Genomic DNA, 14,552 nt, shown 5'->3' with positions numbered 1-14,552 from the left:
TAACAAATACTTTCGCCTTACCTAGGCATAGCTAGCCTCCCTTCTGCTCTTGAGTATGACGTATGACTTCCTTCGACACACACATGTACACACATAGTCACATGAAGCAGGCAAAGATGTAGATTCGTAGTAATATTTATGAAGCTATTTAGATAGATAAAAAATTTCTCTGTTTGAACGAAGCAAGTGCTGTGTGTCGACACAGTTTGCTTTATTTTTCATACGGAGTGTTAAGAATTTATAAATTTATAAATTAATACTATTTATTTGCAAAATAAAATTAATTATTGATAAATATTCGGTAATATGATTCCAAATGACTATAAAGATGAATATTGCGACATGGAATGTTTATCGAAAGTTTATGGCTGCAGACTATAAAATTGTGAAGTTAAGTTCAGTTTTGATAATACAATTTGGTGTGTAGTGATAAAATAAAGGAATCCTTCGATACGAACTTAAATATTCAAATTTCTTATGTCAGCTTATGGAAATAGTAGTGATAAATTTACACATAGATCTCAAGTAAGTGTGATTTCACTACTTACTTTAAATTGTGGGATAAATCATTTTGATGCGATAAAATTCTGCGTCTTAGTGAATAATCTAATTTATTTGAATTTATTTTTATTATTCTGATACAACTTATCCCGTTTCATTATTTTTCACTGTCATTTACCTCTACGCGAGATCTGCTACGTAACGATTCCTCAAATGTAAATAGTCACAAAGGTGGCCAAGTTAATGGCTTCCAGTAGGGAAACGTAGTTGCACCCTCAATTGTGTTGCCTCTTTTACAGCCGCTGAAATAGCGGGAACCACAACAAAATAGATGTCCACGGGAGGACGATAAGTTGACGATGGGTCGTATCGAAAAGGAATAAATTAATTCAGAAAAGAGGTATGTGGTGAAACTGCGGACTTATGAAATATCGTCTCAGTTATGGGGTCGGTTTTGTAGTTTCATGTCAGAGGTCACAGTTCATAGTCACTGACGGAAAGTCATCGAGTAAAGGAGAATTGGTTTGCGGCGTTCCCCAAGGTAGCGTTGCACTGCCTCTGCTGTGCCTTATCTATATGAACGATTTACGAAACAATCTGAGAGGCGTCAGTTTGTTAGCAGATGATGCTGCTGCTTATAATTTAGTAAACTCATCAGAAGTTCGCAACAAATTGCAAAACGATTTGGAAAGGGTATCTGAATAGTGCGAAAATTGGCAATTAAAAAATAAAGTCATCCACTTGAGTGCTAAAAGTAATAAGTCAACGTTCAGTTGCACGATAAATCAGTCAAACCTAAATTTAGCTACAGACTTAGTACTGCACCGCTGTCTGGTATTCTTGCCAGATAGAGTTAAAGGAGTGCATCGAGAAAGTTAAAAGAAGAGCAGCACCTTTAGTATTATTAAGAAATAGGTGAGCCAGTGTCACAAAGATGGTGCATGATTTGGGATGGACACCGTTAAAACACAGGCGTTTATTTGTAGAGACGGACTGTCCTTACGAAAAATCATTCACCAACGTTATCCTCTGAGTGAGAAAATATTTTGATGACGCTTGCATACATAATGAGAAACAATCATCGTAATGAAATATGTGAAATCTGAGCTCACACGGAAAGATATTACTGGTCGTTTTTCCGTGAGCTCTTCGAAAGTGACATTACAGACAATCGTTTTGAGGGTAGTTCAAAAATGGTTCAAATGGCTCTGAGCACTATGGGACTTGACATCCTTTTTCTTATTCCATCACAAACCTCGAACGACAAATGACGGAATGGCTTACGTAGGAGGCACCAGTAATTACTATGTAGGAAAGCAGAATCATGTTCAGAGAAATGAATTCACGGACAAACCATCAAGACGTGAACAATGAAAGTCAACATCACTGAGAATAGACACTTCTCAACACAACAAAAGTGGTGCTTATCTTAATACCTCACAATTCTAACGTAGTACTGGAGCACTGGCTGTAGTACTTTTGAAGCACTCTTTAATATCACTGGTTGGAGGACACTATCAATGAACTCTAATAAAATGCCTCCAACAACCACACTAGTGTTTCGCCAAAACAGTTCGTTAGCAAACAAACAGTTTGGCCTTACCTAGACGTGGAGAACTTTCCTGCTGCTCTTGACTATGGCATATGACTAGATAACGCAACAATTTATACACATAATCATAGAAAGCAGGTACAGATACAGAACTGTATTAGTACTTAGGTAGCTATTTAGATAGATAAATAACATCTCCGTTTCGATGACTGAAGTACTCTGCGTCAACACCATTCGCTCATTTTCCACAAGGAGAGTTAAGAATTCATAAATTAATACAAATTATTGAGAAAAGATGGAGCACTATGATTTCAAATTACGATCAGAATGATAGTTGCGACATGAAAAATTTATCGAAAATTTAAGACTGCAGAATATGGAACAATGTTAGTTAAGTTGACTTTTGACAGTACAGTTTGATGTGAAGTGTTAAAATAAACGAATTTTATAACAACAAATTTAAAGTTCCAAATTACTTATGCCAGCGGAAAGAAACAGTAAAGATTCATTTTACATTTTGCTCCCAGGTAAGCACGATTTCACTGCTAAATTTAACTAGTGAGATAAAGCATCTGACTGCGAAAAAATCAAGCGTCATAGTGTAAAATCGAATACATTTCAGTTTATTGTTATTGTTCTGAAATGATTTATTCAGTTCCGTCCTTCTTCATTGTTATTCAGCTCTACGTGAAGTCTGTTTGTCTCGAAAGTAATAAGCCACTGATCTGTCGAAGAGGATCACGTCCAGTAGTTGTTGCTTCCTCACCTGAGAAGTATCTTCTGCAGCAGCGGAATAGCGCAGGTAGCATAGAAAACCAGCTGTCCACTGGAGGACGATGAGCTGAAGATAGTTGGGATCGAAAAAGACCAAATTAATTCAAAGAAATGTTAATAATCCATACTGTTGCTGTTGTGCATCGTCTTGAGCTGTAAAGATCGCTGGTAAGAATTGTAGTCCAGTCGACCTAATGCTTCCTTCGTTAAAATAACGAGTACATCTTTTTCGTACACTTTCCGGGTTGCTGCAGCGTATATTCTCGTTTTCTGAGACCGGTTCGTCTCTTCTCACACTTTAGATGTCCGGAACCTTCGACGCAAGAAACAGAGGATTATGGAGACGATGTTTTGCTGCATCTTCAGTTCCTGAATCTTATCTCTTACGTCTCCTATCTATGTCTGTGTTTTATTCGCTTCTGATAACTTCGAAGAAATCGTGTCTTCCCTGAATGTTTGCTGTTTCACTGCAACGATGCTGCTATAATAATTAGCTTGAAGCTTCTTTGGTTCACCCGTCTCGGCAGGTGCAGTGTTTCCATGGTCACCGTCCAGCAGTTTTCTTCTCCACGTTACACATTCCATTTATATACTACACAGAATACTACCAGATTTCTGTAAAATTATCATTTCTTCACTCATACACAGACACGTCCCTTTGCCCGTCCTTAAACTGCCCCTTTCGTGCTTCTATTAGCTTTCTCAGTTATCACTTGACTCGTAACAAAAATTTGTGTAGATGTGCCTAAGGAATCACGATTCTATCTGGGCGTCTATATGTTCCTCTTGGGAACATCTTTTGACACGAATATCTTCTTTCAGAGCCCAGAAAATATGGAAATAGGAATGCCAGAAGTTAGGGCAGTAATGAGTATGTGTAATGTCTTACCAAGAAATTTCATCAGTGTACTCGAAATAACCATCCCAACGTTATGCTCATCTTCATATTGTTAAGCTTGTTCTGAATATGCTGCAGATGTTCCGCTGGAAGCCCTTACACATTCGCCATTCGATCCCGATCTCTCCCATCTTGATTTCCGCGTTTTTGGAGTACTGAAGTAGGACATTCGTGGCCGTCGATTTGCTTCTGACGTAGAGGAGCAGGCGTTGGTATAACGTGTTTCCACTGGCTCCCACTTATATAACCACCTCAAGGTCAGTGATACTGCTCTGAGTATAATAATCCTCATACAGGTCTAGTCAGTTTATTGCCGTTAGACCGAATAAATTTCCATCACGAGTGGCCATCCAAACTAACTAGGTACTTTTAGAAAAGGCATTTAGCAATGTTCAGCAAGGTGCCTTACCGTGACCAACACTTATAAATGTTTAATTATCCCTATCGATACAGCTATGATTAAAATCTTCTCCAAACAGGGCAGTATGAATGGTGAACATACACTTTAGCCTTAATGTTTTCGGATGCATCTGGGCGTGTGTCAGGTGAGCAGTAAATATATCCAGTTATAAGACTTTGCCCATATTGATACTGTTTCTTGCCTAAATATTTGGGAATGCCGCTTCAATTCGTATCTCAACGAGATCTTAGTTAGTTGGCTCTTGCGATAAATACACTACTTCCACTTACCACACGCTTATGCTTTTGATTTACACTTACATTTACAACAAAAATTATCACTGCTGTCAATTTCTATTTTTACCTACATTTCTGTACCGTGTACCGTGTGTACTAAACACTTTTTCACGAATTCTGCCCATCCTTGTACGATGTAATGAATGCTTCGGCAACTGATCAGGGTGATGTTGATGGAATGTCGCCTAGGCTAAAAAAGCCTCATGAGTATCCGACACACCATCAGCTAGATACATTTGATCTCGATTTGTAGTGCGCCACTGACCCATTTACGGAGGCCATACAGCGCTAATCTATTAAGCCCCAGCTCCGTCCAGCTTGTCACACAATCTTCAAAGTCTTTGGTTCGCACCGCCCACTCGTCTCACAACAAGGGGTATTCGATCAGTTCTGCGGAGAAAGCTGCGTATTGCATTTTCGTTGAACCTCCGTGAGCAAGGGCGTGGATTTTAACTTCTGCAGCGCCTGTTCATCAAATTCTTTTTTCCAATTTTGCGTCTCTCGTCAACCCGGTACAACACTCTCGGGTTCATAAGCTACTTGCGAATTTTGCTTGTATTACCACTTTCACTTGTGTTTGTTGCTTACGATTCAGTCAGTGTCTGCATGTTGCCGATGTGACCTGATGAATTTTACTTTCAGCTGGAATGCTGGATTAAAATGTCGACTGTCGTATGTGACGATGTAAGGTGTCGGGCAAATCCAACACCTTCCATGAAAACCCTGACACGATAGCATATCCGACAGTATGTCACATAGATCCAAATAAATCCTGACTTTATATTACCCAAAGTAATACGATCAACGAGTGAGCAAATGGAATACCACAAACTAACACAAGAGCACCTAAATGCATGTAATACCTTCCCACCGTGAAACAGACTCAGTTCTGAGGGGACAAACGAGAACAGAAGCCGAGAGCAGAATCGTGTAGGTTAGGAGGCCCTACGATAAGGGACGGACACCCACGTCGCTAGCCGACTGTCAAAACCACCCCCCAGCCCATGTTCAAAGATAGAGTCCTCCAGAGGAACAGTTTAGATCTTACGATAACACTAAAAGGGGCACACCAGCTGCAAATTTTAGTTTGAGTCTTTTCCGCGTCTCTGTTACGTTGCAAACGTTAAAAACATTGCCCCACCACGAAAAGTATAACGTATCTCACTGGATAGACAGAATTTTGTAGGCGTAGCTTACGGTTAACATTGAGACCCTGATTGGTCAGTTGTAAACACAGCCAGATAGCTTTTTTTAAACCAACTTCGGTAAATTGTAAGGAGAAGTTAGGAGAGAGCTGCTTCCGAGATGTGAGGAGCTGCGACACCCGCCGACCCCTGACGCTGCCTTAACACCGACAAGGCAATGAACGCATGCGATGCCGCATTTTTGAGCGCATTAGGCTTCACAGCAGAAGCCTCATCTGTTACACCCCATTTTTGCATAATACTAATGTCGATCGTCAATTAAAGCTCATGGTATTCACATTTGCTACTAGAAGTTAAAATCTGAAACGCGATGATTTTTCTGTTATATAATTATTGAGAAGCCACATCAGCCACTGTAATTTACGACAAGTTAGATAAGTAATTAAAGATAATTGAGGGTCACTGTAGATCATTTTGATAGTTTTCTCTTTTATGAAACTTAACTTAAATCTAGATTATAGATGTGATGCGACACAGGTCATCCTTCGATCCATTGTAGAACTTGGAAACCCATTCAGGGAATATTCGTTCACATTTTTATTGAACGCAGTTGGTTTTTATCATCCTGTATTAAAATATTTCCTTTTACCAATAGTGCAATTTATAAACAATGTTTTGTGAGTAGAATAAAACTTAACTGCTTTTTCGACGATATTTTACCAGCTAACTAAAAATAGGAAAGCCTTGAACCCCTCCCAATAAATTTTGTTAGTATTAAGATTCTTTTACAGGGAGTGCAGTGGAGCTGACGCAGAAATCGTTAAGCACTTGATTATATCATCGCTAGTTTCACTGAACTCTTTTGAACTCTACATGTCATGTGTGGTATGGCATCTCCTTACCAGCAACAGGACCCAGGTTCAAACTAGTCAATTCCCAAAAAAACACGCTCAGAGCGTCGTTGCGCGAAAGTTGTAGGGAGACACGACTTAGAACAAACAGTCGCAGAAACCACGCAGAATGTTAGAACAAGTGCTTATCGATAACTGCCGTTGGCTAAACCGTGGGAGGATACTATGTCATCAAATTCACGTGTCAAGTTATAGGACATCATTGGTTCAAACTCCACAGCTCTCACTAATCATATTCTAATTCCACAACAAACTCAAAACGACAAATACTGATTTTCTTACGTAGGAGGCAGAAACAATTGGTATGTATTAAAGCAGAAACATGTTCAGAAGACTAAACTCAGAGACAAGCTGACAAGGTGTCAACAGTAAATGTGAACACTAATGAGTACAGACATTTCTCAACATAATAAAAATAGTGCACAACTTAATATCTTACAAGGGTTATAAATTAATACACTGTCGGAACACATAACATGGATTAAAATATTAATACAACAACACTCGCTCTAGTACTATTGAAGCACACTTTAATACTTTAATATTACTCAGTACAGATAACTGTCAATCAACAATCACGAAATGCCATCAACAAACCTGCTACTGCATCACCAAACTTACTTATTACGACAGCAATACTTTCGCCGAACCTACTCGGCCGCACCCCCCCCCCCCCCCCCCCCAGCCATATGAACCATAAACCTTGCTGCTGGTGGGAGTGCCTCAGTCATACATAGCCGTACCACAGTTGTAATTGTTCCTCAATAGGGGCACCACCCTTTTCTATAGTCGCATTGGCAACAGTCTCGATGACTGACTGATCTGGCCTTTTAAGACCATTCCTAGGGCTCGCAGCTCCACTGTATGGTTAAATGATGATAGCACCCTCCTAGGATAAACATTCCAGAGGTGTCAGAAAACCCATTCTGAAAGTATTTATGTCGAGTGTAGCCATGTATGGAAGTGAAACTTGCATGATAAACAGTGTACACAAGAATCGAATTGAAGCTTTTGACACGTCGTGATACAGAAGAACGCCGAACATTCGATTGATAGATCACGTAACTAATGAAAGGGTACTGAACAGAATTGGGGAAAAGAGATATTTGTGATACAACCTGGCTAAAAGAAAGGATTCGTTAGTAGGACACACTCTGAGGCATCTAGGGGTCACCAATTTAGTAATGGAGGGATCGTAGGGGTTTTAAGTCGTAAAGGGAGACGAAGATATGAATACAGTATGCAGATTCAGAAAAAAGTAGGTAACAGCAATTACTCGGAGATGAAGAGGATTGTTCAGGGTGGAGTAGCATGGAGAGTTACAACAAACCAGTCTTTGGACCGAAGACTAGAACAACAACCTACACTTGGGTGGCCCGGTTTTGCTCTTGGCTATCACATATGTCTTGATTCCACATACGGATATGCACACATAAGCACATAAAGTAAGTACAGATATAGTAGAATGGTAATATTATGTATGTAGGTATTTAGAAGGATAAATAATTTCTCTGATTCGAGGAATGAAGTGCCGTGTGTCAACACACTTTCCTTCATTTTTTATAAGGAGAGTTAAGAAAGTATTAATTAATACGAATTACCGAAAATTATTGAACGTGGTGAATTAAAACATCAGTGAGACTCAAACCTGAGACTTGAAATGTTTATCTAAACTATAGGGCTGCAGAGTAGGGAATCATATTAGTTAAGTTCAGATTTGATAATACAGTTAGCTGAGAAGTGATAAAATAAACAGACTTTACAAAACAAACGTAAATATCGCAAATCCTTACGGCAGCTGTTGTAATATGTAATGATTTATTTACATTTTGGTCTCACGAAAATATGTGTTCATTGCTTTATTTAAATACTAGTGACTACGTATAAATTACGCGTCCTTGTGAAGAGTCGAATATATTTTGTATTTATTGCCCTTGTCCTGGAGTAACTTAGTCAGCTTCGTTATTCTTCATTGTCACTTATCTCTACGTGTAGTCTGCTACATATAGTTTAGCTCAAATGTAAACAGCCACTGATGGCTCGAAAATAAGGGCTATCAGTAGGGAAATGTCGTAGCTCCCTCACCTGAGATGTATCTCCTGCAACAGCTAGATACCGAAGGAGCCATAGCAAACCGTATGTCCTCGGGAGGACGATATTTTGACGATGGGTCATATCAAAAACGAATAAATTAATTCGCAAAAATTCTATTAATTCATACTGTTGCTCCTGTGAATCGTCTTGCTTCGGAAAGTTTGTTGATAATAATTGTACTTCAGTCACCTCCTTTTCGATACTTAAAATAACGAGTTCATCTATTTCGTACACAGTCCCTGTTGGTGCATCGTATTTTTTCTTTTTGTGAGGTCGGAAAGCCCCTTCTCACATTTTCGAGGTCTGGAATCTTCGACGCAGGGAACACAAGATTATCGAGAAGACGTTCTGCTGAACCTTGAGTTTCAATTTTATGTCCTATGTCTGTTCATCTTTTATCCGCTCTTCTCTGTTGACAGTTTGGAAGAAATCGTGTCTTCTTTGATAATTTGCTTTTTCACTGAAACGGTGGTGCTATGATAAATAACTGGAAACTTCAACGTCTCACACGTTTCTACACCCTCAAGCTTCTTCCATTCTCATGGTAATGCAATTCTCTTCTCCAGGTAACACGTTCCCACTATTACAGAACACAATGCTACCTCATTCTCTTAAAATATTACTTTCATCGCAAATAAACAGACACGACCCTCTGACCGTCTTCTAACTGACACATTCCCGCTTCAACTGATTTATTCATTTATAACTTAGCTCGTAATGCAAATCTGCCCAGATTTGCCTAAAGAATCACTTTTGTACCAGGAACAGATTCGTACGGAGCAGATTGATGACCACGAATATCTTTCTTAAGGTACCCGAACATATGGATATCGCTGAGTTCGAGACTGTCTGGAGGATATGTAACACCACGAGAACGTCTGCCGCGTAGTCTAGATAACCATGGTACAAAATGCCCATCCAAATATTACTAAGCTTGCTTTGAGTTCGCTGCAGAAGTTTCGTTGCAAGTCCTTGCACAACCTCCAAAAGATCTCGATCTCTCCCCATGTGATTCCCTGTTTTTGGAGGATTGAAGGAGAACATTGGTGGCCATTGATTAGCTTTGAACGAAGAGGAGCGTGTCTTGGTACAGTCACGATGCAATAGGCAACCGCAAACATTGTTCCATTATGGCTATGACACTTTTGTCTCACAGCAGCATATATGATGTAACAGGTATGGCATTTCCTCTCGAAAATTTTAACAGTTTTTTTAACTGTCTCTGTTTAATGGGCAGCCTCTTATACAACCGCAAAAAAATCACTGATAACATTTTGTGTATGAACGTCCTGAGACAGGTCTCGTCCATTAACTGCCATTAGATTGAATATATTTCCATTACGAGTTGGCTTCCGAACTATCTAAGGTTTTTTTTGAGAAAATGTATATAGAAATGTTCAGCAAGAGTGTCTTACCGTGACCAATACTTATGAAAGTACAATTATTTCGAACGGCACCTGTATGATTAAAATCTTCTCTACTCATTATAGTATGACTGAGTACATGCGTTTTGGCGAGATGAGTTTCTCTTTACTGTTTTCGTTTAACTCTGGGCGTGGGTTCGGTGGTCAGTAAATAGATCCAGTTATAAGTTTATGCTCAGACTTGATTCTGTGTTTTGCCCGAATAATCTGGCATGTAACTTCATTTTTTATGTAAGTGATTCCAAGTCTTTTCTTTGTTGCGATAAATACTCTACTTCCATTTCACAGACGAATTGTTGTTGTTGTTGTGGTCTTCAGTCCTGAGACTGGTTTTATGCAGCTCTCCATGCTACTCTATCATGTGCAAGCTTCTTCATCTCCCAGTACCTACTGCAACCTACATCCTTCTGAATCTGCTTAGTGTATTCATCTCTTGGTCTCCCCCTACGATTTTTACCCTCCACGCTGCCCTCCAATACTAAATTGGTGATCCCTTGATGCCTCAGAACATGTACTACCAAACGATCACTTCATCTGGTCAAGTTGTGCCACAAACTCTTCTCCCCAATCCTATTCAGTACCTCCTCATTAGTTATGCGATCTACCCATCTAATCTTCAGCATTCGTCTGTAGCACCACATTTCGAAAGCTTCTATTCTCTTCTTGTCCAAACTATTTATCGTCCATGTTTCACTTCCATACATGGCTACACTCCATACAAATACTTTCAGAAATGACTTCCTGACACTTAAATCTATAATCGATGTTAACAAATTTCTCTTCTTCAGAAACGCTTTCCTTCCCATTGCCAGTCTACATTTTATATCCTCTCTACTTCGACCATCATCAGTTATTTTGCTCCCCAAATAGCAAAACACCTTTACTACTTTAAGTGTCTCATTTCCTAATCTAATACCCTCAACATCATCATCATCATCATCATCATCATCATTTAAGACTGATTATGCCTTTCAGCGTTCAGTCTGGAGCATAGCCCCCCTGATACAGTTCCTCCATGATCCCCTATTCAGTGCTAACATTGGTGCCTCTTCTGATGTTAAACCTATTACTTCAAAATCATTCTTAACCGAATCCAGGTACCTTCTCCTCGGTCTGCCCCGACTCCTCCTACCCTCTACTGCTGAATCCATGAGTCTCTTGGGTAACCTTGCTTCTCCCATGCGTGTAACATGACCCCACCATCTAAGCCTGTTCGCCCTGACTGCTACATCTATAGAGTTCATTCCCAGTTTTTCTTTGATTTCCTCATTGTGGACACCTTCCTGCCATTGTTCCCATCTACTAGTACCTGCAATCATCCTAGCTACTTTCATATCCGTAACCTCAACCTTGTTGATAAGGTAACCTGAATCCACCCAGCTTTCGCTCCCATACAACAAAGTTGGTCGAAAGATTGAACGGTGCACAGATAACTTGGTCTTGGTACTGACTTCCTTCTTGCAGAAGAGAGTAGATCGTAGCTGAGCGCTCACTGCATTAGCTTTGCTACACCTCGCTTCCAGTTCTTTCACTATGTTGCCATCCTGTGAGAATATGCATCCTAAGTACTTGATACTGTCCACCTGTTCTAACTTTGTTCCTCCTATTTGGCACTCAATCCGTTTATATTTCTTTCCCACTGACATTACTTTCGTTTTGGAGATGCTAATCTTCATACCATAGTCCTTACATTTCTGATCTAGCTCTGAAATATTACTTTGCAAACTTTCAATCGAATCTGCCATCACAACCAAGTCATCCGCATATGCAAGACTGCTTATTTTGTGTTCACATATCTTAATCTCACCCAGACAGTCTATTGTTTTCAACATATGATCCATAAATAATATGAATAACAGTGGAGACAGGTTGCAGCCTTGTCTTATCCCTGAAACTACTCTGAACCATGAACTCAATTTACCGTCAACTCTAACTGCTGCCTGACTATCCATGTAAAGACCTTTAATTGCTTGCAAAAGTTTGCCTCCTATTCCATAATCTTGTAGAACAGACAATAACTTCCTCCTAGGAACCCGGTCATATGCCTTTTCTAGATCTATAAAGCATAGATACAATTCCCTGTTCCACTCGTAACACTTCTCCATTATTTGCCGTAAGCTAAAGATCTGGTCCTGACAACCTCTAAGAGGCCTAAACCCACACTGATTTTCATCCAATTGATCCTCAACTAATACTCGCACTTTCCTTTCAACAATACCTGAGAAGATTTTACCCACAACGCTGATTAAAGAGATACCTCTGTATTTCTGTTTCCATGTTTAAAGATTGGTGTGATTACTGCTTTTGTCCAGTCTGATGGAACCTGTCCCGACTCCCAGGTCATTTCAATTATCCTGTGTAGCCATTTAAGACCTGACATTCCACTGTATTTGATGAGTTCCGACTTAATTTCATCCACCCCAGCCGCTTTATTGCACTGCAATCTATTGACCATTTTTTCCACTTCCTCAAATGTGATCCTATTTCCATCATCATTCCTATCCCATTCTACCTCGAAATCTGAAACATTACTGATCGCATTTTCACCTACATTGAGTAACTCTTCAAAATATTCCCTCCATCTGCCCAAGGCATCCACAGGATTCACCAGCAGTTTTCCTGACCTGTCCAAAATACTTGTCATTTCCTTCTTACCTCCCTTTCGAAGACTGCTAATTACGCTCCAGAATGGTTTTCCAGCAGCTTGACCCATAGTCTCCAACCTGTTTCCAAAGTCTTCCCACGATTTCTTCTTGGATGCTGCAATTATCTGTTTGGCTTTGTTTCTTTCTTCAACATAACTTTCTCTGTCTATCTGGGTTCTGGTATGTAGCCATTTTTGATACGCCTTCTTTTTCCTTTTACAGGCTGCCTTGACTGTATCATTCCACCAAGATGTTTGCTTCATCCTACTTTTACACACTACTGTTCCAAGACATTCTTTAGCCACTTCTAGTACTGTGTCCCTGTACCTTGTCCATTCCTTTTCCAATGACTGTAATTGACTACATTCAACCAACTGGTACCTTTCTGAGATCGCTGTTATGTACTTCTGCCTGATTTCCTTATCCTGAAGTTTCTCCACTCTTATCCTCCTACATATGGACCTGACCTCCTGCACTTTCGGCCTCACAATCCCAATTTCACTGCAGATTAAATAATGATCAGTGTCATCAAAGAATCCCCTGAATACACATGTGTCCCTCACAGCCTTCCTGAATTCCTGATCTGTTATTATATAGTCAATGACAGATCTGGTTCCCCTGCCTTCCCAAGTATACCGGTGAATGTTCTTATGTTTAAAAAAGGAGTTTGTGATTACTAAGCCCATACTGGCACAGAAATCCAAGAGTTGTTTCCCGTTCCTGTTGGCCTCCATATCCTCTCCAAATTTACCCATAACCTTTTCATACCCTTCTGTTCGATTTCCAATCCTGGCGTTAAAATCACCCATGAGCAAAACACTGTCCTTGTCCTTTACTCTAACAACTACATCACTGAGTGCCTCATAAAAACTATCCATCTTATCTTGATCTGTCCCTTCACAATGCGAATATACTGACACAATCCTAATTTTCTTGCTAGACACTGTCAAATCTATCCACATCAGTCGTTCGTTTACATACCTTATTGCAACTACGCTGGGTTCCATTTCTTTCTTGATGTAAATCCCTACACCCCATTGTGCTATTCCTGCTTTGACTCCTGACAGGTAGACCTTGTATTCTCCCACTTCCTCTTCTTTCTCACCCCTTACCCGAATGTCACTAACAGCTAAAACGTCCAGCCCCATCTTACTTGCAGCCTCTGCCAGCTCTACCTTCTTCCCAGAGTAGCCCCCATTGATATTAATAGCTCCCCATCTCATTACCATTTGTTTGCCAAGTCGTATCTTAGGAGTCCCTGGTTTGTCAATTAGTGGTGGGACTCCGTCACCTCCAAAGGTCCGAGGCATTTTGCTCTGATTGTTGCCAGCATCATATTTAAAGTACCAGGGAAGCAGGTTGCTAGCCTTACTTGCCCCGAGTCCCATTGGGTTTTACCCCTAACGGCTGAGGGACTAACCGGTGGATTTGGTAGTCTTTGCCGTATGAGCACAAAGGTGACCACGACTCAGAATATGTCCGAGATGCCCAGCCTTATTCCAAAGTAACTGGTATCCCGACTGTCGGGACCACTTACTTGGCCACTCATACGTTTCCCGTGGTTCATGAACTAGGACATGACTACAGGAACTCACACCATGAACCCTCAACATCACCCGACTTAATTCGACTACATTCCATTATCCTCGTTTTGCTTTTGTTGATGTTCATTTTATATCCTCCCTTCAAGACACCATCCATTCCGTTCAACTGCTCTTCGAAGTCCTTTGCTGTCTCTGACAGAATTACAATGTCATCGGCGAATCTTAAAGTTTTTATTTCTTCTCCATGGATTTTAATACCTACTCCGAATTTTTCTTTTGTTTCCTTTACTGCTTGCTCAATATACAGACTGAATAACATCGGGGAGAGGCTACAACCCTGTCTTACTCCCTTCCCAACCACTGCTTCC

At 40.2% G+C, this 14,552-nt stretch overlaps 1 protein-coding gene across 1 annotated transcript in view; it reads right to left on the bottom strand.

The window, feature by feature from the left end:
* Positions 1-13,950, bottom strand: part of LOC126184418 (craniofacial development protein 2-like) — a 122,386-nt gene extending 108,436 nt beyond the window's left edge. The window contains exon 1 of the mRNA XM_049926806.1: positions 13,108-13,950. Within this exon, the coding sequence (XP_049782763.1) occupies positions 13,108-13,950 (843 nt within the window). The remainder of the gene's footprint in view (positions 1-13,107) is intronic.
* Positions 13,951-14,552: the final 602 nt, after the last annotated feature.

The sequence above is a fragment of the Schistocerca cancellata genome, chromosome 4 (assembly GCF_023864275.1).
Source record: "Schistocerca cancellata isolate TAMUIC-IGC-003103 chromosome 4, iqSchCanc2.1, whole genome shotgun sequence".
Classification (NCBI taxonomy): Eukaryota; Metazoa; Arthropoda; class Insecta; order Orthoptera; family Acrididae; genus Schistocerca; species Schistocerca cancellata.
This window is presented reverse-complemented; position numbering and strand designations above follow the sequence as displayed.